Here is a 23,307-nt window from a genome sequence, read left to right as displayed (position 1 = left end):
TCATTCACACTGGTAAAAGCAGCTGAAAATGCACTTAAAATCCAACAAATACATAAAATACAAACCAGATGCGTTTTCAAACAATTGAAAATCTTCCACATATTCATAGGTTTTCCAAATGAGTAAAAACCCTAATACTTAACTTCTTCTTTCATTGTTCATTTTGTTTGAGAGATCACTAAAGCCGTTTTCACATAGATTTCTGGAATCTGTGCATGCATTCACACACATACTGTAAAGACACGTGAAGTATTTAAAGTCCTGCAGTTGGTAGGTTTTATCCACAGCGTCTGAAGTTTGCTAATTATCCGTGATTTATCTCTCGCGAAACCACACACGTACATTCATATGGAGATCATATGGAGTATGCGCTTTTCTATCATGTTGGTGAATTATCTCAGCTTTAGCGTCTTTAGTAAGGAGCTCCCTGATCTCTTCTTTAGTCCAGTTTACAGACATTTCTCATCATGAATGTTGATCTGCGTTTAAATCCCTGTGTTGAACCATAACATCTTGTTGCAATGACATGCGCGTCCTTACTACGGCACGCCCCTTAAGGCATTGTTTCTGTGTCTTGTTCACATAGGATCTGTAAATGTTACTAGGTCCTCTTTACGAGAGCAATTCCAGTGTTTGTGTTCACAGAAAAGCCTCTGACAATTTTACAGAAATTTTCTGGGAAGAAAGTGCTGTGTGAATTGGGTTTTAATCAGGCTGAATGAGAGCTTCACTCCTATCAGTCTCCTGATCTTCAATGTTCAGTAGAGGATTCAGTTCATGTGATTCTGTAGTGGTCTGGTTTTGATTTGATTCAGTGTCTGGGATCTCATCAGAACTTTCTGCATTCTATAGACAGGTAGACAAACATTTTAAAAGACAATATTGATATGAAGTACAAAGCTTTGTTTAATTTCTTATCAATTAATTAATGCAACCTTCTGAAAGATATTCACCTGAAAATCTTGATTCTGGTTTAATTCGATGTCTGGATTTGCATCAGGGTTCTCTGCATTCTTGATAAGATGTGTGACTTATTAACATTACATTAAACACATATCTGACTTCAGATTTTAAATATCAAATTAATGTAATTTTAGATGAGACCAACCTTACAAGACTGTAGACATTTTATGTCTGAAATCCCTGTGTGTTAAGATCAACAATAAAAAAGATATTTAGGAGCAGTCTCAACACAAAAATCAAACTATAGTTTCTTGATTATTGAAGTAACATGCAATCATTAAATATAAATATACCTTTACAAAAACAAAAAGTGTCTGGAAAATTATTAAATTGACATTTAAATGGAAAGAGTACGAGGTTAAATTAAAGAATTGAGGACACAGCACCATGAGAAGAAATAAGTATTTTTCACCATAAAGTAAATTTTAAATTAAATAATGTAAATAATGGCTTAAGTGACCACAATAAATAACAGTTCCTGAAATAAATTTTGTATGAATGTGATGTGGCATTTTCAGCTGGTGTGTAGTAAAAGCTGATCTGAGATGTGTTTTTTATGTTGACAGTAGCAACTCTCAGCGAATTGAACTGATGCTTGACTTAAAGGGGACATATCCTGACTTTTTTCATGTTTAAGTGCTATAACTGGTTCCACAGTGCTTCTATCAACCTAGAAAGTGTGAAAAAGATCAACCCAGTAACTTAGTTTTGGTAAACCATTCTCTGCAAGCATGTGAAAAAATAGGTAATTGAAATTTGGCTCCGCTGTGATGTCAGAAGGGAATAATACCACCTCTTAATCTGCACTATCCAAACACGGCACTGCCATTTAGTGCAGAGATCAGCTCATATGCATTGAAAAGGACACAACAAAAACATCATATGTAATAATAAATTATCTATATGGTATTTTGAGCTAGAACTTCACATATGTACTCTAGGGACACCAAAGATTTATTTGACATCTTTAAAAAAGTCTTGTGAAATGTCCCATTTATCAGTTATCAAACTCCAGCCTTACAACAAATCAACACTTACATTACAGTTCTCGTGTGAGATACATTAATCTTCAATTTATCAAAAAAACTTAATACAGACAGATAAATGATCAAAGGTCTGAGCCGGTGCATTTCCCAAACAATGATGTAACTTGCTGCTGAACCACCGTTGTATGATGCATAGTTGAAGTTAATCTGTTCAAATCGATTTAATGTCAGATTATTGCTGTTAATAAGGTACATTGGATCGGAAGACTGACTTTGTTATTGTGATATAGTTCTCTGTTGTTTTATTTAAATATATTTAATTCATGTGCAAGTTCCCTCTTACGTCACCAACTCCCAGGGATTCCTAAATTCAATAGGATGCATGCATGCACACTTTTCAAAAACAGCGTTTTAATTCTTTTTACAAACTAAAAGACAAACTAAAATGGACTTTAGAATATATATTTAGAATGATGGATATAGAATTCACTGCATCTTGCTTGCTTGTTTTGTTCAAAAACACAATCAATGCCAGTCTACATGTCATAATAACAAGAAAGTATACTTCTAACCACAGCTTGACAGCTGTACACCCACACAAGTTTGCGATGCAGTTTGCAAATGTCCGCTGGAACGATATTTGTCATTAAAAAACACCATAGAACAATGTTTTTTGGGAAACATCCAAATCTTTGAACTGTGCTGAAACGACAAAACTTGCGACAATAGTTGGCTAACAATGTTTTTGGGAAACCCACCCCTGATAAGTGGCTATATTTTTTTACTGTAAAAAAATTGCAGCATGAAGTTAAAACAACTTGGTTTTGCAATTCAATTCAATCTACTATTTTAACTTTTCCCCCGCCATTGATGAGTTAACTTGTCAATTAACTCTTTCCCCGCCATTGACGAGATATCTCGTCAATCTGCAATACCGCAACTTATAAAACCCGGAAGTATTGCCCTAGGGCAAACAGTATGTCCGTGTATGTTTTAAAGATCGCTCTGCATCTGATCTCTATCAAAAGTCCTTTACAAAAATTGAATTATCTCAGCTCAAAATTTGGTGTTTTGATGAAACCTACACATATTTGAGAGGTGATAAAAACAGAACACATGAAGGTAGGATGAAACGGATTTTTTTTTTGTTTGAAAGCAGAGGGTCTTTTCTTTTATTTCATATATTGTATGTTTATATATTTAAAAAGGAGCATTTTCTGGGAGGCATTAAACTTTTGTGAAAATCATGAAAAATGCTGGCGGTGAAAGAGTTTAGAGAAAACGCTTCCTTTGCCAATGACGAGTTTTTCTGGCAATCTGTAATACAGATATTATCTGCTATTAATACCGCCATTAATACCACTATTAATACAGCTATTACACAACTTATAAAACCTGGAAGTAACCCCTCAGGGTGAGCAGTAAAAACTCTGTGTCTGTTTTGGGTATCACTCTGAATCTTATCTCTAATAAAAGTCCTTAACAAAATTTAATTATCTCAGCTTTTTGCTCAAATTTTTTTTATTTTTGAAGAAACCTACACATATTTAACAATTAATTTTTTTAAACATTCCATTTCCAGCAGTCATTATAGGGCCTTTTTACACATGGTCACTTATCTGATCATATAGCTATAGATAGACTTGTTAAAACTCTTCCTTTCACATTCGACCACATAAATGAGTCTTGGCTAAACGCAGAGCTGTCCCAATGGGGTAGGCAAGGTAAGCAGATGTCTAGGGCCCCCAGCTGAAGGGTGCGTCCGATGGCCGCACGTTTGTTTAGGTTGTATATCTGCCCTCGTCAAACAGTATCAACCATTGTAAACAAACCACCAGACAGCGCTATCACTCTCCAGTGCTCAATGAGAGGGACCCCTCAAACTAGAGGGATTCCCCCTACGCAACGACAAACACTATGAGTAGGTCCCCCACTCAGCGCTACGCAGACGTTTAAATTTAAAAATGTCATCATGAAGCGCTCATACCCTTCAGGATTTTCCAAAAGACAGAGAAAGAAAGAAGAAGAGGAAAAACGCTAAAGACACAGCGGTACGTAAACTATTATTATCTCGAAAAACACATCAGTGACCAAACACAACGGAGGATGTGAGCATTGTTAGAGGGTGAAAAAGTTCAACAAATAATCATACAAAACTTTGTTTTGTTTGCAGAATTTAAGCATAAAATACACACTAGACAACTTCTCACCCCTTCACTGTTGTACAGCATTCGAAAACTTCCTTTGAGCTAAATTCTCTTAATACACGAGCCCAGATTACGACCGCATGAGATTTTTTGCCATGTATAAAGGCAAAAGATAGAGAAGTGTTGCCACTTACTCTTGACGGCTGTCTGACGGCGGCTGCGGACTCGGTAAAAAGTGTGTCAATTTCAAAAAATATCAGGTGGTCCTATTACTCCCATGCAGTTAGGTCCAAACAAAATAATCCATCAAGTGGTTACATTTTATTAGGTGTACGCAGGCTATCAATTTCTGTTGGTGATGTTTCTATTCAATCATGAGAAAGATGCCCTTTTTCCTTTACATTTGTCCTTCTTCTCCATCAACACATCTCAACACTTTGTACCGTATGCAACAGGTAGTTTACGTATGACGTTACTGTCTGTTACTAAACCTCTTAATTTTGGATGGTTATTCTTTGTCAAAAAAATCCTTGTTGTACAATGTTGTTAAATAGTTTGTGTTATACACCATTTTAATACCTTTCTTTTATTTCAACATAAATTGTATAGCTCAAGATTAAAACACTGCTCTGCCTAAAGAGAAGGCAGTTCTTAAGAATGATGATAATAATAATATTAATAATTACACTTTTTAAGTTAATATGACTTGAACAGCCTATTTTACTGAGCACAAAAAATTTAGGTAATTTGTGTACACTGTGTGAACAAAAGAAAGCCAAACACATGAAGACAAGCTTAATTTAACAAGGAAACAATTCAAGTTGTACTCACAGTTTCTAAACAACATGAAAGTCATCACGGCTAGCGAGAAGAGGCTTTCAGATGAAAAAAGAACAATTCTCAAATCCCCAACTGCACGTTCACCATGAACTAAAGACAAACATATGTTAGTCAATAATAACTGCATTTTGTCCATCTTATATCTGTTTTTCATGGAGCAGTACTTGATATTCATATGTGATAACTAGTGGTTGAACTCTTGACCACAATCTAAATTCCAAATATTGGAGACGTTATTCTTGCCCCTCCTCATCAGACTCAATGTTCACATGAACACCTGCAGTAGCAAAACTGACAATGAAAAGCACTGAGCCCTACACAATTTATCTGCCAATTTTAACATTTTCAATGCTTAAGCTTTTTGGAAAGGGTGGAATCTGCGATTTCTGACCCAGATTGTTTGATTTCTTCCATGGCTGCAGTATGCTGTGATTGTCACACTAGCAACCAATTAGTCCAAATGCACCATTGGATAAATTGGATAACACAGGCCAAAACAAAAACAGACATTCTGACACAAAAAAAGGACATTTTAAAAGTAGAATAAGTGAATATAGCATCTTTTTTCCAGAGAAAAAACAGATGTGAACTAGCATGTTTCTTAGATATCTACAAATGTATAATTTTATTTTATTATTTAGAACAGTCAAAAACCTACATACCTGTACTGCTCCTTTAAATATTGTAATTGTGTCAAAACATTTGAGCGTTACCAGAATTGCAGAAGTGTTGTGTTTTCTTACCTGTTTTCAGTATCAGTTCAGTCATCAGTGCAACCGCATTGATTAAAAAAACACCAACTGATCCAAATGCATACAAAATCTTTTTAAAGGGAACATCTGTAACAGATTAACAGATAAAAAAAAATCACAACACCAAACCTCACTAAACATCCAAGATATGAATAATATTTACACTGTTATTCATATTCACAGACTATATTCTGATGATAAAGAAATAAATTATTAATATAATATTAACAAATTAAACATATAACACCTGCGCTCGAATTTACTTTCAAGCAAGCAATAGTAAACAGACTGTTATATAAATATTAAATGCTGGATCCTTGACACATACCAAACACACTCATTTTAATCATTTAAAGGTGCTGTGTGTAGATTTAAGTGGCCTCTAGCAGTTAGATTATAAATTGCAACCAACGGCTCAGTCCACAGCTCACCCTTCCCTATTGAAACGCATAGAAAAGCTACGGTAGCTGCCACAAGACAAACATCATCATCTTAGACAACGTAATGACAAACATGCTCTGTAGAGCAGTTTGTCCATTTTAGGCTACTTTTTGTGTTGTCCGTTGCTATGAATATCAAATCTTAATTTCGGGAACACTATTCACAGCGACCCGTTACTCTCTAATGTTCATTTTCATAAAAGAACGAAAACATATAAACTAATCATTAATGATTGCCAACCAGGGGCGCAATGAACAGTTTCAAAGGGGGTATGCGAGATAGAAATTTGGGCCCCTTTCTTTAGATTATTTTTTGATTTTCATACCATAATGTGTAGCTATAGAAAATTACTCGGTTGAGTGCGTTTATTTAATTTTACAAGTCGCATTTCCAATTAAAAATAAATGCATTAAGCAAAAAAAAAAAAAAAACAAGATTTAAGCTATTCGAAAAACGAATACCATTTTAATCTGGAATGGCAAAAAACATTCACGTGACTGATTTTAAAGAGATCACTAAAAGAAGAAGAATGCATTTCTGAATCTATGGAAATCCATGGAAGGAGCTTTGAAAGTCGCGGCGAGTTTTCTGTGCGGTTTTAGAAGCAAAATGTGTACATTTATGTTTAGCCTATAATAGTTCATTCTTCAGAATTCAATTAAATTCATATTGATGATCTTATAGTCCATTTAGCCCATTTAAAAATGTTCTTACAAACCGACTGTATTCATCAGAAAACACCAAATAACTTATCTTCTCTTTATGTCGTTGATTTTTTTAAAAAGTGTGCGCCTCGCCCATGCACGCCCTTAGCCAGTGACACAGAAATTGCAAAAAACACAATCGGCTAAAGTTTTAAATATGACGTTGATTTTCAGTCCAAAGCATGCCGCAATCAAATGTGCTGGAGATGGGCATGCACATTTAATTTCTGTGCACTAAAGGCTGTTTTTTGAAAAGCGATAAAAGTGATATTCTCCATAATATGATTTTGCACATCCAATAACAACTATATTATTACAAAGATAATACTGCATGTTTTGGCATTTGATAGCATTTTGCAGTTTATATTTGTTACGTAATGAGGCACGGTGTTCTTTTTAATGTTCTTTTTCTATTTACAACACTTATCAACAAAACATTGATTCAAATTAAGAGACTAATTATGTTAAACGAAATTCATTTTAAGCAAACATTTGAAGCAAACAAAACTTAAATTAAACTCGAAAATTATGTCTTATGATCCACTCCATTTGTACCCTCATATTAGCCTTCAATCCATTACAACGCCAAATATATAGCGTTTAAAATTACAGTCTTAATAATCGAATTAAATTGAAACAAAACAGTAACAATATTACAACAATATTTAAACACAACAATACTTAAACATAAATATACACCAGACATTCTCTATTAGGATACATGTAAAAAAAATCTGATATAGCGTAATAGCTGCAATAAGTTAACTTTTTTGGGGCTAAACCTCCGTTGCAAACCTGAATAAAAATGAATCACTTTCACTTTGAAAATGATGCGCTGTCACATTAAAACCAGCTCTTAGTCATTTAAAATTTAACTCAATTACAATGGCTTAGACAATTCTCCTATTTCATGTTTATTTAATAAAGAGTCCACAATTGCAGAAAATAATATTTTTAACTCCGCCTATTAAGTAATTGTCCGTCTTAGAAATGCAATAGTTGTCAGCAGTCGCGATCCTAATATTTCCTTAAATAAAGGCCTTGCTTTCCTTTTGTTTTAACACAAATATTTTTTTATTTTTTTCATGAAACATACAGTTTACGGGTCAGCATGAGCGCTTTTTAGTGGCATGTTAGATCTTACCTTGAAATGCCAAACAGTAGGGCTGTCGACTGTTTGTGGTTACTCAATAGGATTGCATAGCAAACCCACCAAACTGATCCCAAACTAAAATGTTGCCTAATTAAAAATTAAAAACCACCAGAACCGCCAAATATGTAATTGCATCTATTAGGTCATGCTTGCACGCTGTTTTTTAAAAGTGTCTCAATTTTACTTATCACAAAGTCATTTACAGTAGTTTTATATTAATTTACTTTACATTTACTATAGTATTAATAATTAAACGTCTGCAATAAAAAAAAAAAACGGAAAAGTGATGACGGTGGGGCCCCCTAGCGTACTCATGGGCCCATATGCCTTGCATACTCTGAACCCCCCCTAACGGCGCCCCTGTTGCCAACACTGCTCTCTTCTATTGTTTCAGCAGTGACATCTGTTAGCACAGAGTACAGACTACAAATACCCATTTGTTTTTAACACATACCCTAATGAATACATAAGGTGCTTCTCAATTCTTACTTGTGCATCCAACCGATGATCAAACCAATCAAACCGATTGAAAATTATCAATACTGTACCCAGATTGTGACATGTGGTCATGTTTCCAGTAATAATCCACATCATTTGTAGAAATACAGCAGTAGAGCTCCAACCAGCAGCATCTGTCCATTGAAGATTGCATCACAAAGATAATCATTAATGGACAAACTTTCATCATTTTTATAAGTCAGTACACCTTAAGCACAAAGATAAACAGTAATTGAAGGGGTCATGACATGTTTTTTTTTTATTATTATGTATTTGCAAATCAAATGCAATTTTTATTTAAATACAATTACGTTTAGTATTTATTGTATTTTCAAAATACAAAAAGCTTTGTGAAAGCTTTGTGATCTTAAAAATAAATCAGGCAAGAATTTAACTCTTTTAACTTGTAAGTAAACAGACAAAGTTAAAGCAGTTAGAAAAAACTAACAAGCTAAGAGTCAATTCCAACTAAAACAAACACTGATCACCATAATGACAACTTTAAATGAAACAACCAACATCTAAACCTAAGTTAAGAAAATAGCTCAACAAGATGTAAAATGCAATTTTAGGTTTCAAACAGAGATGGCGACAGAGAGGATAAAGTTACAGATTGCAGCTTTAAACTCTGCTTCAGTTACTTTTAACACTCTGTAAGATTGGGACAATATATACAACCAGCAGTGTACTGGGAATTTTGCTGTGTGGTTGTTATTTTGTTGTAGGGTATGTCATATGAAAATAAATTGGGGCTTGTGATGTCACAGATCCAGCAATCTTATACTCATCTTTTTCTGAAGCACAGTAAATGCTTTTTGAAAGATGAGAAGAATGTTTTTGTACAACTTGCAAGTTGTATTAATGATACCAAGATCTCTTATGTTAAATGTTCAAGGTAAATTGGAAAACTCATGTCATCATCCCTTTTAATTAAAAATGTGTGTTTACTAATTTTCCTTATTTAGTAGCTTACCTTTTTTAATTTTCAGTGATGTGACAAAGAAAAAGACTATAACTGCATTTGTTATAAAAACAAAGCTTAGCCATGTTGTACTGAGGAACAGTGAACCTGAAAAAGATTTGGAAAAGTTGTACTGAGTTGGTTCATTGATTTTTAATACTAATGTTAAAGGCAAAGTCTCTTAAATTGACAAAGAAAACAACTCATCCACAAATTAATAAGTGTAAAGTTCAGATAGAAATGTTAGATTTGAATGATATAAACATTTTAAAGACCGTGACTTTAAACTTTCAGATTTAGATTGATTTAGACTGCGTTCCCCGAAACCTTCTTATCTTTACAACGTTCTTAAAGGACAAGTTCGGTATTTTAGACTTAAAGCCCTGTTTTCAGATTGTTTATGATGAAATAGATCGGTTTTGACTGAAATCTGGACATATGCGGCTGCCCCGAGAATTTTCGGGTGTCTGTTGCACCACCTCCCACCTCCACAATGGGTCCAATGGTGCACCGGAACAATCCCTCCCAAAATGCATTAAACTTTTCGTAAACTTTGTTTCTATTCTTGCAATTGGCAATGGCGGATTAGTGCCACCACCTGGGCTGGAGTGTCTATTATTCAAGCTCTAAGCGGAAGAATGTACGGGTGTGAGGCGTCTGGAAAAATAGGTCCACAAGTTAACAACAAATGGCTAAAACAGCTGTTGGAAAGCATCTTCTGCAGCGATCCCCGTGTGAGCATATCAGTGAAGTGAGTTTCACGTCTTTGCAATCGAAAGTTCAATGCATTCCAGAAAGGATTGCTCCAGTGCACCACCAAACCCACTGCAGAGGTACGAGGCGATACACAAACACCCGAAAATACTGTCGAAATTTCTGTCAAAACCGTTCCACTCCACCACAAACAATCTGAAAACAGGGCCCCAAGTGTAAAATACCGAACTTGTCCCCCAAGTTGTACCAAAGCTGTACCTTATAGTAATACGTGTTTCCCAAAACGTTCTTGTTTAAGTATACCTGCTGTAAGTCATACATACGGAAGGTTGGTGTGGACCACTCTTAGCTATACCCTATCCCTTTTGACTCCACCAGTGGCCACCACTGTGACAAAAGATTGTGTAGGCTACATTTCAGTCTATATAATTAAGTTTTGGTAAATAAATAAATAATAAATAAATAGTTGCGGTACACTTCATGTTAAATTAGGCAAATCTTTTTTTTTAAAGAATAAAACATTCACATGATTACACTGATGGTTGTTAGCTTTATAATTATCTTTTCCAAAGGTACATCAGCTGCAAACTTTTAGATGCTACAGGCATAAGGGGAATGGTTGTGGGTGGAGGAGTTTGGTGAAACTATGGCAGCTATACAGCGAAAAGTCTTACTAGATCAAAGACAACATTGTACACAGGGCTATTTAGTGTATGTGCATTTCATCCATGAAATCTTCCCAGCTAGAATTTAAGCTGTGAATAAAAAAAAATCGCATTTCATGGCAGCAATATCAGCAGATGTTTGATCTTGTTTATTATTGTTAAAATATGTTTAGCGTGTTGTGCCTTTATAGAGTAGGTAAATCCACCCTGGTTGTGGAGTAAATGAAGAGGCTATGGTAAATATATCATAATAAGGGATGCTTAAACTTTTTCAATCAGGGACCCTAGACAGGTATAGCCTATAATCTATTCCACCTAAGTTTTTATTTTTTTCCTTGTCGTGAATGTAGTTTAATTGCAATACTTGTTATAATATGGATACCATTTTATTGCAAAATCATAATTGTTGTTCCCCTTCAGTTGGCCACTACTACGTCACGTCGTGACTGACTTATTGGGAATGCGCTTAATAGTTGCCTGCTATTAAGAAGTTCTCTACCTCTCTCTCTCTCTCTCTCTCTCGGAGTACACTGCGCTGTAAGCTGTTCTGGCGACAAGGCACACAGCAGCGGAGGCTTGCAGTTCCACATTCCTTTCCTCATTTTGTTTGAGTTTGAGTGTGCACTGCCATTTCCCCTGCATGCTTCAACAGCTGCACGCAATCTAAAGAGTATATTTCCCAGAAAGAGCTGCACGGGTTGAATTTGTGTCTTTGTAAAGACCATTCTCTCGTGCCACAGCGGAGCGCATCTTTTTAAAGATGTTATTTCGTGCGTGCGACACTCCTGAGTGCGGAAAGTGCATGGCTCCTGTGGATGGTCACGATCACTGCCTCTCCTGCTTGGGCATTCAGCACGCTGAGGTGGCGTTTGTGGGGGAGTAATGTTCTCACTGCGGGAACATAATCCTTGTGGACTTGCGGAGAAGTTCCTCTGGGAATGAACCTCCCCTTCCTTTGAAATCCACCGCCAAGTCACCGTGCTATCGAAGCTGCCAATGGAGATGGGTGGGTCATGTTCTACAACACCCCCAACATCTGTAAGCGCTCCTGATGTGGAGTCCATGTCAGTTGCAGTATCGGAGTGGGTCATCATTCTCCGACACAGACTCACAGCTTTGGGCCATGTATCGCAGCCCGCTGTCAACCCTGAGATGACGGCCATGCTCGCTCGGGCGATGGCGGCGGTAGGGCTCAAGTGGACTGAACCTCCACCACCTGAACCGTCCCGCCTTGATGACTGGTTTCTGGGGGCTGTTTGCACTGCAGTGCCGCTGGCCCATCCCTTGTTCCTTTTTTCCCCGATGTGCATGAGGAGTTGATAGGTCGTGGAAGGCTTCTTTTGCTTCCTGCAACCGGCCTTGCCAGCCCTCACCCCTCACCTCCCTCAAAGGGGGAGCCTCTAAGAGATACACCGGTGTCACAACAGTGCAGCGGGCAGTGGAAATGCATCCTAGTTTCACCACCATGGCCTCATGGCAGGACCACCCATCCCTTCCCTTGCTGGCTTGTAAGCGGTCATCTGCTCTCACAGCCTCTGCATATCGAGCCTGCCGGGAGGCAGCATCCGCACTTCACACTATAGCGTTGCTGCAGGTGCATTCTACAGGTCGCCTCCGTTCTTCCTTCAACATCCCAGCAGCCCAGAGAAACTGGTCCTAAACAACCCCCCCTCGCTGCAAACCTAGTGGCGGCTACAAAGACAGGTGACCTGGAGATGGAGGGGACTGCTCTTCAGAAGATTGTAAACGCACCACTCCCTCCCCCAGGGGAGGGCCGGGTGGAGAATTTATGTTGATTTTAGTTTCCGATTTCTCCCGTCACCAACAAAACCACAAATAGAGCGCTTTCCCCACTTTTCTCCAGGTCTCCAGAGGACCTCGGGTGCTACGGATGGCCACAAAACCTACCGCTCACCCCCTTCTCTGTCGTCAGTGGGCATTGCTAGGGGCTCAGTAACCCCTCCTCAGAGTCTGAGCGACCCGGCTGCCCACCGGCAGAGCCTGGTGAGTGTTGCACCACACAACGCAACTTGTGTAGACACAGTACACACACCCCAGATCTCCTTTGCACCGCATGGCTGCCCCACTGTGGGTGCTTTGGCAGTGCCTTTAATCTCTCTCGCACAGTCCCTCGTAGCCTAGCAACAGCTTCCCAGCCTTTCGCATTGGATTTTATGCATGATCTGATTTGGCTATGTGCCCCCCCCCACATCTGTGAAAGATGCCGACGCACTACGTGCGGAGATTGCTGCCCTACTGGTAAAGGACGCTATAGAGCCGGTCCCTCCAGCTGAGATGAGGTTGAGGTTTTACAGCCCTTACTTCATAGTGCCCAAGAAAGGCGGTGTGTTACGACTGATCTTGGATTTACGTGCACTTAACCATTCGCTTCACAAAATGCCATTCAAGATGCTGATGTACGAAAGCATTTATCAATGCATCCGCCCCAAAGATTGGTTTGCAGCCAAAGACCTGAAGGACGCGTACTTTCATGTATCGATACTCCTTCGAGGAATATCAGTACAAGGCCTTACCCTTCGGGCTGTCTCTCTCCCCCCGTGTCTTTACCAAAGTAGCAGAGGGGGCTCTCACCCCCCCCTGAGAGAAAGCGGTGTTCGCATCCTTGCGTATCTAGATGACTGGCTTATAATAGCACAGTATCGTCAGATGCTTTGGGAACACAGCCCGTCTGGGTCTTCGGGTCAACTGGGAGAAGAGCAAGCTCTGCCCCATGCAGAACATCTCTGCAGTTACACGGCTGACGTGTTATCCTCAGACATGTTTGCGAATATTTTTTTCAAACTTACAACATGCTTCTCCCTCAGACTTTTAACGAAGCTCAGGCACACAAAAAAAGCTGGGGCGCACCAGATAACACGTCAGACGCGTTGTAGGTCAGCCGCTTCACTGCAGTCATGTGACTTTAGTCTTTTGCATGCAGTTCACAACACAACCGGACATTTTTTTGGACCAAAATGTATTTTTCATGCTTCAACACATTCATACTGACCCACTGATGTCACATGGACTACTTTTTGATGTTTTTTTATTACCTTTCTGGACATGGACAGTATACCATACATAGATTTTTAATGAACGGAATGAAGGGAGGTCTTACGAGTTTGGAACGACATCTGGGTGAGTAATATATGAAATTATTTAAATTTTTGGGTGAACTATCGCTTCAAACCGTAAAGATTCACTTAAGTCAGGGTGCCCAACCCTGCTTCTGGAGGGCTACCGTCCTGCAGACTTCTGTTCCAACCAAAGCTCCAACACACCTGTCTGTAATTATCGAGCAACCCTGAACACCTTGCTGCTTCAGCTGTGTTTGATTGGGGTTGGAGCTAAAATCTGCAGGACGGCAGCCCTCAGGGTTGGGCACCCCTGACCCAAGTAATAAAACTGTATTTGAAGATCTCAGATGCAAAACCCGCTAAGTGCGTTTGGCATGATTTCTTGTTAACCCAGCATTTTTCTGGGAAATTTTAAATGGCCTGGGGGGTTACATTGGTTTTTGTTATATCAGGAGTATTCAGTTAATATGATTATCTAATTTTTGATGCAGATGGTGTTTAGCAGATTTGGAATCTGAGCTCTTCATTTACATATTGATCACAAAGAACTAAAAGCGGTCAGTCCTTAGGATAGAAGAGAAAATTCAGGACATACTTACATTTACGTCCTTCGCAATCATAGCAGAGAGTTGACAGATAAAAAAACAGTGGGAAAAATACAACAACAATAAAAAGCCCTAAAAAGAGAAGAATAACATTTACGTAAACTATAAGATTTACATAGGACATTTATTCCTCCTGAATACAGTAAGTGTCAGTTCTGTTTAAGTAAATGGATACTGTGTCCGGAACATCAGCTGCTATAGGTATTATTGGTTTGCTTTAATTGTGATTATTTCAACTTGATTTATATTTATCATTAAAGAACAAAGCTAAAGAGTCACTAACCTCCTCTGCCAGCAGCTTCAAAAGCAAAGAACAGGAGGATGAATTGTAATGAAGGCATAGCATGAAGACTGTAAAAACCTACAGCGTCAAATTTATTCAGTATCCATTTACTGAGCTCTCCATCGCTCATCTGTCCAGAAAAGGAACTTTCCAGTGCTTCTGTCAATTCAATTATAAGAGTTTTTAGGAAGTAAATCAAATGATTCAGTTTTACATTAGATGTGAGTTGTACAATTTTAATGTAATGCTTGTGTTCATTAAAAGGGTGGGTGTAAATTGAGGAATCAAATGAGTTTTTGACATGTGTGACCCTCTCTGTGAAATCCAGACTTAATTCTCCTGATCTAATGATAAGATGAGGAGCATCAAAGTTGGATTTTCCTCACTGATTTAAACCTTAGACATGAATTTAAGATATCAAGGTTACATTTTCACAGGTGTTCTTTACAATAATTAGGATGATTTTATGTAGAAAACCATCGTTGCTTTAATGTCACATGAGAACTGCAGAGTTTTAAAATACATGTGACGAGCACATCCATGCACATTTGTAAGAAAACCATATCCAAAAATCATCCAACAGTCTATATTGTTATCCCGATTTCCATGATCCATGTAAAAGACTACTAGCAAGTAAAATTAATATATTCCATGTACAGGTTTGAGTGTGGCGACGTTGCTTAGTCTATATCTGGTGATGTGTTATATCAACCAGGAATCTACTTGTAGAGCAAAGAATTATAGGTCCCTGGATTCCGATTCAGTTGGTTGATTCGGAAGAATATTACTTCAGATTGGGCTTTCTTAACTTATTAGAGGTGCAGAATGCCACACGGCAACTTTTTGGCATTGCACCATGCAAAAATAAGTCAAAATCATAACAAAATGTAAAGTGCTAGAACCTCACAACATCTAAGCACATTAATTTGAATGGTTTGTTTTCACCCTTGGCATAAGCGTATTAAATTTTTTGTGGGCATTCATATACATGCCGACTGAATCTATTTGAGAAGCTGATGGCTATGCATTGTGTATTGTGTGAATAAAACTGTAGATATTCTTCAATAGGCAAGTTATAAATAAAAAAAGTGGGTGTTTACACCACAGACAACCAAAAGTTCTTAAAGTGGAAACACACAAATCACACAATTTTAGTCAGAGGATAAAATTAAGGTGGAAAAAGGCCATAAATTACTCAGCTACGTATATATTTGGACAAAAGTTTTAGTTATATTACAATTACATATCAGGGAACATAAAATAAAAAACGCCATAACCCTTTAAAAATTACAATATTAAACAATATAAACATCGTTATACACAGCACATACATTAAGCAGACAGAAATACTTACCATTAATTATTAAGCAGACAATGAGAAGAATCACGACTGCAAACACAACTATCATATCGACTCTGTCAGACTTTGTGTAATGTACACTTGTATCCCAAGCATGTTTAAAAAGAACTGAGAAAAAAAAGGGGAAAAATAGATATTAAAATAAATCAAACAACTTGAAGACAAATTCAGCTTTGCATATGTGTCACGCTAACATAAATGATATAAGTAAAGTTAAAACATAATTGTGGATACATTTAAGTGCATATCAAATGTCAGTTTAAATATTCAATGTTTCTTTACAACCATGATTTATACACTCACCTAAAGGATTATTAGGAACACCACACTAATACTGTGTTTGACCCCTTTTTGCCTTCAGAACTGCCTTAATTCTACATGGCATTGATTCAACAAGGTGCTGAAAGCATTCTTTAGAAATGTTGGCCCATATTGATAGGATAGCATCTTGCAGTTGATGGAGATTTGTGGGATGCACATCCAGGGCACAAAGCTCCTGTCCACTACATCCCAAAGATGCTTTATTGGGTTGAGATCTGATGACTGTGGGGGCCATTTTAGACAACTCATTGTCATGTTCAACAAACCAATTTGAAATGATTCAAGCTTTGTGACAAGGTGCATTATCCTGCTGGAAGTAGCCATCAGAGGATGAGTACATGGTGGTCATAAAGGGATGGACATGGTCAGAAACAATCCTCAGGTAGGCCGTGGCATTTAAACGATGCCCAATTGGCACTAAGGGGACTAAAGTGTGCCAAGAAAAAATCCTTCACACCATTACACCACCAGCAGCAGCCTGCACAGTGGTAACAAGGCATGATGGATCCATGTTCTCATTCTATTTACGCCAAATTCTGACTCTACCATCTGAATGTCTCAACAGAACTCGAGACTCATTAGACAAGGCAACATTTTTCCAGTCTTCAATTGTCCAATTTTGGTGAGCTCGTGCAAATTGTAGCCTCTTTTTTCCTATTTGTAGTGGAGATGAGTGGTACCTGGTGGGGTCTTCTGCTGTTGTAGCCCATCCGCCTCAAGGTTGTGCGTGTTGTGGCTTCACAAATGCTTTGCTGCATACCTCGGCTGTAACGAGTGGTTATTTCAGTCAAAGTTGCTCTTCTATCAGCTTGAATCAGTCGGCTCATTCTCCTCTGACCTCTAGCATCAACAAGGAATTTTCGCCCACAGGACTGCCGCATACTTTTTCACACCATTCTTTGTAAACCCTAGAAATGGTTGTGCGTGAAAATCCCAGTAACTGAGCAGATTGTGAAATACTCAGGCCGGCCGGTCTGGCACCAACAGCAATGCCACGCTCAAAATTGCTTAAATCACCTTTCTTTCCCATTCTGACATTCAATTTGGAGTTCAGTCTTGACCAGGACCACAACCCTAAATGCATTGAAGCAACTGCCATGTGATTGGTTGATTAGATAATTGCATTAATGAGAAATTGAACAGGTGTTCCTAATAATCCTTTAGGTGAGTGTACACTGTAAAAAGTGAAAAGTTGGAAAAAATCCTTCAATTGGTAACACCTAATTTTTTACCAATATATAAGTTGTTTCAACTTATATGTTTAGTGACGTAATGGATTCCCCTGAGTGGCGAGCGATTTGAGAACCAAAGCGCAGTTTATTAAGAAATATAGACATGAACAAGAATTAAACTTAGACATGAACAAAAACATGGCATGGCATGGCATGACATGGCCAAAAGGAAGGACATTAACAAAGCTTGACAAAGACAACGGGAACATATGGGCTATATACAGAAAAGGAACCAATCAGACGACAACACATCAGGGAACAGGGAAACTAGAGACAACCACGACAATGAACAATATCAAAATAAAATACATAAACATGAGAACTATAACTTCAAAATTAATGACCTGAACACAAGACAAGACAGAACCCTGACAAAAAACTTTGAGAAAATTTTAAGTTAAAACAAAAAAAATTTTTTAGGTGATACGAATTGAAGTAATTTTAAGTTGATCAAACTTTTTATTTTTTACAGTGTAACACAGGGCTGGCTTTAATCTGTATTGCCAACCCAATCAGAATTTAGTCAAAGACATCATTCATATTTTATTTTACTACAGTGAATACATTCGTTAAAAGCAATCTAAGGTGAGCTATGTTAAGGTTTTAAGGAAGGGCTGAAGACGGTCGTAACCAATCAATATCAATAAATGTCAGTATTTTTCTGTTTTTAATGGCTTAAAAGCAACGTCACTCTCAACTCATGAGGCGGCCTCTGTCTGTAGCTGAGAATCTGACTGACGTGACACGAGATTTTAAAGCAACATTACTTTTTTAGTGTGAAATATGTAGCTTTTAGCCTTGACTTTAGACTTGACTTAAATTTAAATGCACGGTCCCAGCGTTTCAGGGTGGGAAATTACTGAGGGTTTTGTGCAAAAAATGCAACCAAGATAAATAAAAATGCCCCCTTTAACAATTAAACCAAAACGTATTATGACTATCATGATCAAAGTTAAATGTGACAATGAAGACAAGCATCGATGACAGCATTATATTTAGATCTGTTCATGTCGCATCAGATTACTTTATATGCATTATTTTTGCAGGATTGAGAATTACAACCAATTACAGTCGTGCCTGTTCAGCTGGTGATTGTAATGGCCAAGAAGTGGTGTTTAAATGATACTTTTGTGCAAAGTAAAGAATTTGGTTAAAGAAGGCCGTGCCTTCATTGAGTTTAACTTAAACAACAGCGTGACGATGCAAATAAGAGATTCATTAGTCATTAACTGTTTCAGTGTTGTTTGGTTGCTTTCTTTATATTTATTTGCTGTTTGATTAATCACTATTTCATTAATGCATGATACAGCAACCTAATAATTCATAAACTTTCTCAGCTTGTTAATTTACCATGCATTTTTTAAATGTATTCTAATCTAAGTCTGTGCAATTACATTTATCTCATAATTTTGTGTTTGTGTGTGTGTGTGTTTGTGTGTTTGTGTGTGCGTGCGTGCGTGTGTGTGTGTGTGTGTGTGGTGTGTGCGTGCGTGCGTGTGCGTGCATGAGTATAAAATTGCCCACACAGTATCTGGCAGCCCACCCTTCTATTGCTGGCAAAAACCGGCCCTGGTGTAACACAATGATAATAAACTATTTCTGTAGTGGAATATTTCAAGTTACATACCGGAAAAATAAACTACTGCAAAAAAGCCAATGGCATACCGAAAACAAGACTCTGTAAAAATAAATAAATGTTAATATCATGTTAACTATTAGAAAACAACTACAATCCAAGTACAATCATGTTTCACTTCCAGTGTTTTAAACATGAATACTTAGAAAATATATCCAAATCTCATGTGAAATATTGTAAAAAATTGGATGTTACAAATTATTACAGTAAAATACAAACCTGAAATGATATTTACATGTGGTGAAGTAAAAAATAACATCAAAGGCCTCATAAGACAAAGGGCACAGCACAATACTGTCTCATACAGAAATCCTGTAACAATATCATGTTTTAATGGAGATGATAAGCTAATGAGTTATATGCGAAATATCAAGAGGGAAAGTCATGAGAACTTTTAAGTATAATTTTGTAATGATGATGTGATATTATAGATCTGAAACACTCACCTTCTGTCACACCCCACAGGACAAACGCCAAAAACATAATAATATTTGGAAGAAGCACATGAATATATCCAAGAGTCTTGACAGATTTAGCTGAAAATACAGCATGTTTGTGAGTAAATAAAGAATTTATTATTAATGCTTTGATATGCAAAAAAAAAAACGATTTATTTCATTGTAAATTGAATTAAATTAAATTATTTTTTAAAATAATAAAATAAAATAATAGATTCACAGGAGGTTTTCTCTTTTGACCACACGAGGGTGCTGTCACTGACTTCCTGTTGATGCAAAATTTTCTTCATATATCAAATAATCATTCAAGCCTTTTGTTGTAATGTTGCTGAGCTTTGCACTACAGTAGGTCATTATTGTTTTGATTTTTTTCACATCTGATGACCTTGTGCATGAGGACTGTACACATTATTAATTCAGTACATAAAAACATTTACCATTTGAACATACCTGTGTTGTCTGCTCTGCAGCAGATGAGACAGTAGATTATAACTGTAGATCCACATCCAGTAATACAGAGAATCAGCACTATTATGTGTAAAGCAGAAAGACCTTAAAAACAGAAAGAAAAAAAAAAACGTTTAAATTCTGCATGTTACAACCCACCAATATTAAGCGCTACTATGATTTCTGGTTAAAATCTATTAAAACAATAATTACATAGTCTAAACCTACATCAATCTTGACAAACTATATACCGTTGGAAAGCTCTAAGAATGTAGTTTTAAGATATCAACACCATTTTGAAAAAAAAAGTATGTAGTAAGAGTCATTTTCTAAAATGTCGCAGACCAACAGGTGGGCCCAAAATGTTATTACATATTTATTTGTAAATATCCCATTTACCTGCAATAACCTCGACAAACTATATATTGTTGGAAAGCTCAGGGAATGTAGTTTTCATATTTCAAGGCCATTTGATGATAGAATTTGTATAGGAACAGTTATTTTGTTAAATGTCACTCACCCCATAGGAATACAAATAAATGATTATATATTTATAACATTAATACCCTATAATCTTGAAATAATCTTGACAAACTATATATTGTTGGAAAGCTCTAGGAATGTAGTTTTCATATTTCAAGGCAATTTGATGATGGAAATTTAGTAGTTACAGTCATTTTGTTAATTGTCACTGACCCAGTAGGAGTCCATATGAATATATATTAATAATTCTAATATTCTTCAAAATGAATCTATGAATCTTCAAAAATCTTGACAACCTATATATCGTTGGAAAGGTCTAAGAATGTAGTTTTCATATTTCAAAACCTTTTTGCATTAAACACAATGCAGAGACAGTAATTTATTAACTTGTGACAAGATATTGCAACTAACCGTTGACACCTAGTGGCCTTTGTTGGTAAAACCACTAAAAGTGTGACAGAAACTTCTTTTTTTGTTATTTTCACCTAAAATTTGGTTCAGAACTAGTTGAGATTTGTGTCTTTATTGGTGTGGTGTTTTGAGAGTAAAACATTTTAATTTTTATATACATTTGATTAGAGAGTATATACTTTATTGCATTATTTTTATTATTTCAAATAAATTTAAACGGGTATAACTTTTTTTGTCATTTAATATTTACAACTTCAAACACCTCAGTGTAAAACTATAAATTGTCTTCTTAAAAAAGAGACCAAGATTTTGCTTCTAAACCAAAGAATGCCAGAGTTACAGTCATTTTTACGTGCAGATCACCTTTTCACCCCCCCCCCCCCCCCCCGCTCAAAAGGGCCGGTGACAGTTATAGGGTTATGTTTAGCTGCCTGATAAACTGGACTTATGAACAGGTGATAAACATGTGTATTTAATTTTATACTTACACCTGTCCACTTGGTGTGGTTGAATTATCATAAAACAGGAATGCACGCTTCACTTACTGTAATTTTACTTTATTTACAGATAGGAGCAACATTCACTTATTCCATTATAAATGTAATCACAGTAATACATGCCTGGTCATGAAGGTTCTTCCTTATTTATACAGAAAAAAACTCATGGCATTGCAATTGTTTTAAGCATACTTTTCCCAGGTGTTTATTTTTATATTAAACATTGTTTAATAGGTAAAATAAGCTGCACATATTTAAAAAAAGTGACCTTCAAACATTTTTTAATTCATTATAACAAGTTTGTCCTTTAAGCAGTAACTTACCCAGTTGTTCCAGTTTAACAGTTGTGTTTGCTGAAAGTCGTCCAGTAAACACTTGACAGATGTAAACTCCTTTATCTTCAGTCCTGACTCTCTTCAGTCTGAGAGAGAAGTTTCCTCTGTGGATTTCATCAGTGAAGAACTCAACTCTGTCTCTGTATCGCTCATCTGATGATCCCGATTGAGTTTCATTGTTTTGATAGAGCAGAACCAGGATGTCTTCATCTTTATCTGTTTTCCTCCATGAAACCTCTTCAATCTCTTCAGGTTTGATGTGAGAATTCACAGAGCAGCTCAGAGTGACATCATCACCCACATACACAGATATGGAACGACTCGATCCTGACACTATCAAACGCTCTGAAATAATTTAACAGAATAGAATATTTTCATAAAATAAAATGTAATTTGTATTAAAATTTTCTCTGAATTTGTCTGATTCTTACTCACCAACATGTTTAATTTCCACCACAGTTTCCTCAGACTCTTGTCCAGTGTGAACTTTACATGTGTATTGTCCCTCATCTTCAGCTGTCAGATTGTTCAACAGGAGTGAGAAGTTTCCATGTTTAATGTCTTCAGTGAAGAAATGAGCTCTATCATGATAATCCTGATGTTGAGACTCTGGTCTAATATCTTCATCTTGATACAGATGAATGAGAGTCTGTGAGTCTGATCTTCTCCATTCCACCTCCAGATCCTTCAGTGATAAGAGTGAATCAACAGAACAGGGAAGAACCACTGAACCTCCCAGAGGAACAACCAGAGGATCCGAGGAACCTCGCAGAAAGAAACCTAAAAAGGAGCAACACCGTTAACGGGAGAGTAAATAATATTCTGCAAACACTGACATATCGAAATCTAAAGATCTAATGCATACCACAAGAAGTCATTTTTATGAGCATTGAAAGTATGATAAATGAATTAAAATGGTTCATTTTCATGTCAAAATAATCGAATCTTTATAATAATCTTTAACGTAAATAATCGACAAAAGATAACATCCCGATTGTGTCGAGAATGTGTCGACTGATCTACTTTCACTTTCGCATTTGAGATTTCCGCTTAACTTAAAGGGCAAGGACAAGTTGTTTAAGTTTTGGAACGGGTCGAGATGTACGTTAGCTCAAAAATCTTTGTCAAAAAAATTCTGTGATGCCGGAAAAAAATAACAACCGCATTTTATAATAAAATGATAGTCTCTCCGTGCGCCCCAAACTGCCTACTTCTATACTATATAGTATGCAAAGAGTACGAGAAGTTGTGCTTTTCGCCTACTATATAGTATGGAAGTATACGATTTGGGACGCAGGGTCTATAAAATTACGCTTCATCGCTTTGCTTTGAAAATCC

General features: G+C 36.9%; 1 protein-coding gene across 1 annotated transcript; it reads right to left on the bottom strand.

The window, feature by feature from the left end:
- Nucleotides 1-22,992, bottom strand: LOC141351199 (uncharacterized). Its single transcript, XM_073857768.1, has 17 exons — nucleotides 22,835-22,992; nucleotides 22,405-22,749; nucleotides 21,958-22,314; nucleotides 20,247-20,348; nucleotides 19,785-19,874; nucleotides 19,558-19,650; nucleotides 19,330-19,380; nucleotides 16,144-16,257; nucleotides 14,790-14,948; nucleotides 14,501-14,578; nucleotides 9,458-9,553; nucleotides 8,535-8,618; nucleotides 5,680-5,775; nucleotides 4,928-5,026; nucleotides 1,109-1,143; nucleotides 954-1,013; nucleotides 1-846 (listed from the first exon to the last, which is right to left on the bottom strand). The coding sequence occupies exons 1-17, from the start codon at nucleotides 22,896-22,898 to the stop codon at nucleotides 706-708; spliced, it is 2,064 nt and encodes a 687-aa protein (XP_073713869.1). The 5' UTR covers nucleotides 22,899-22,992; the 3' UTR covers nucleotides 1-705.
- Between the last annotated feature and the right edge of the window lie 315 nt (nucleotides 22,993-23,307).

Source organism: Misgurnus anguillicaudatus, chromosome 19 (assembly GCF_027580225.2).
Source record: "Misgurnus anguillicaudatus chromosome 19, ASM2758022v2, whole genome shotgun sequence".
Classification (NCBI taxonomy): domain Eukaryota; kingdom Metazoa; phylum Chordata; class Actinopteri; order Cypriniformes; family Cobitidae; genus Misgurnus; species Misgurnus anguillicaudatus.
The sequence above is the reverse complement of the archived record's forward strand: the minus strand, read 5'-3'. Positions and strand labels throughout refer to the sequence as shown.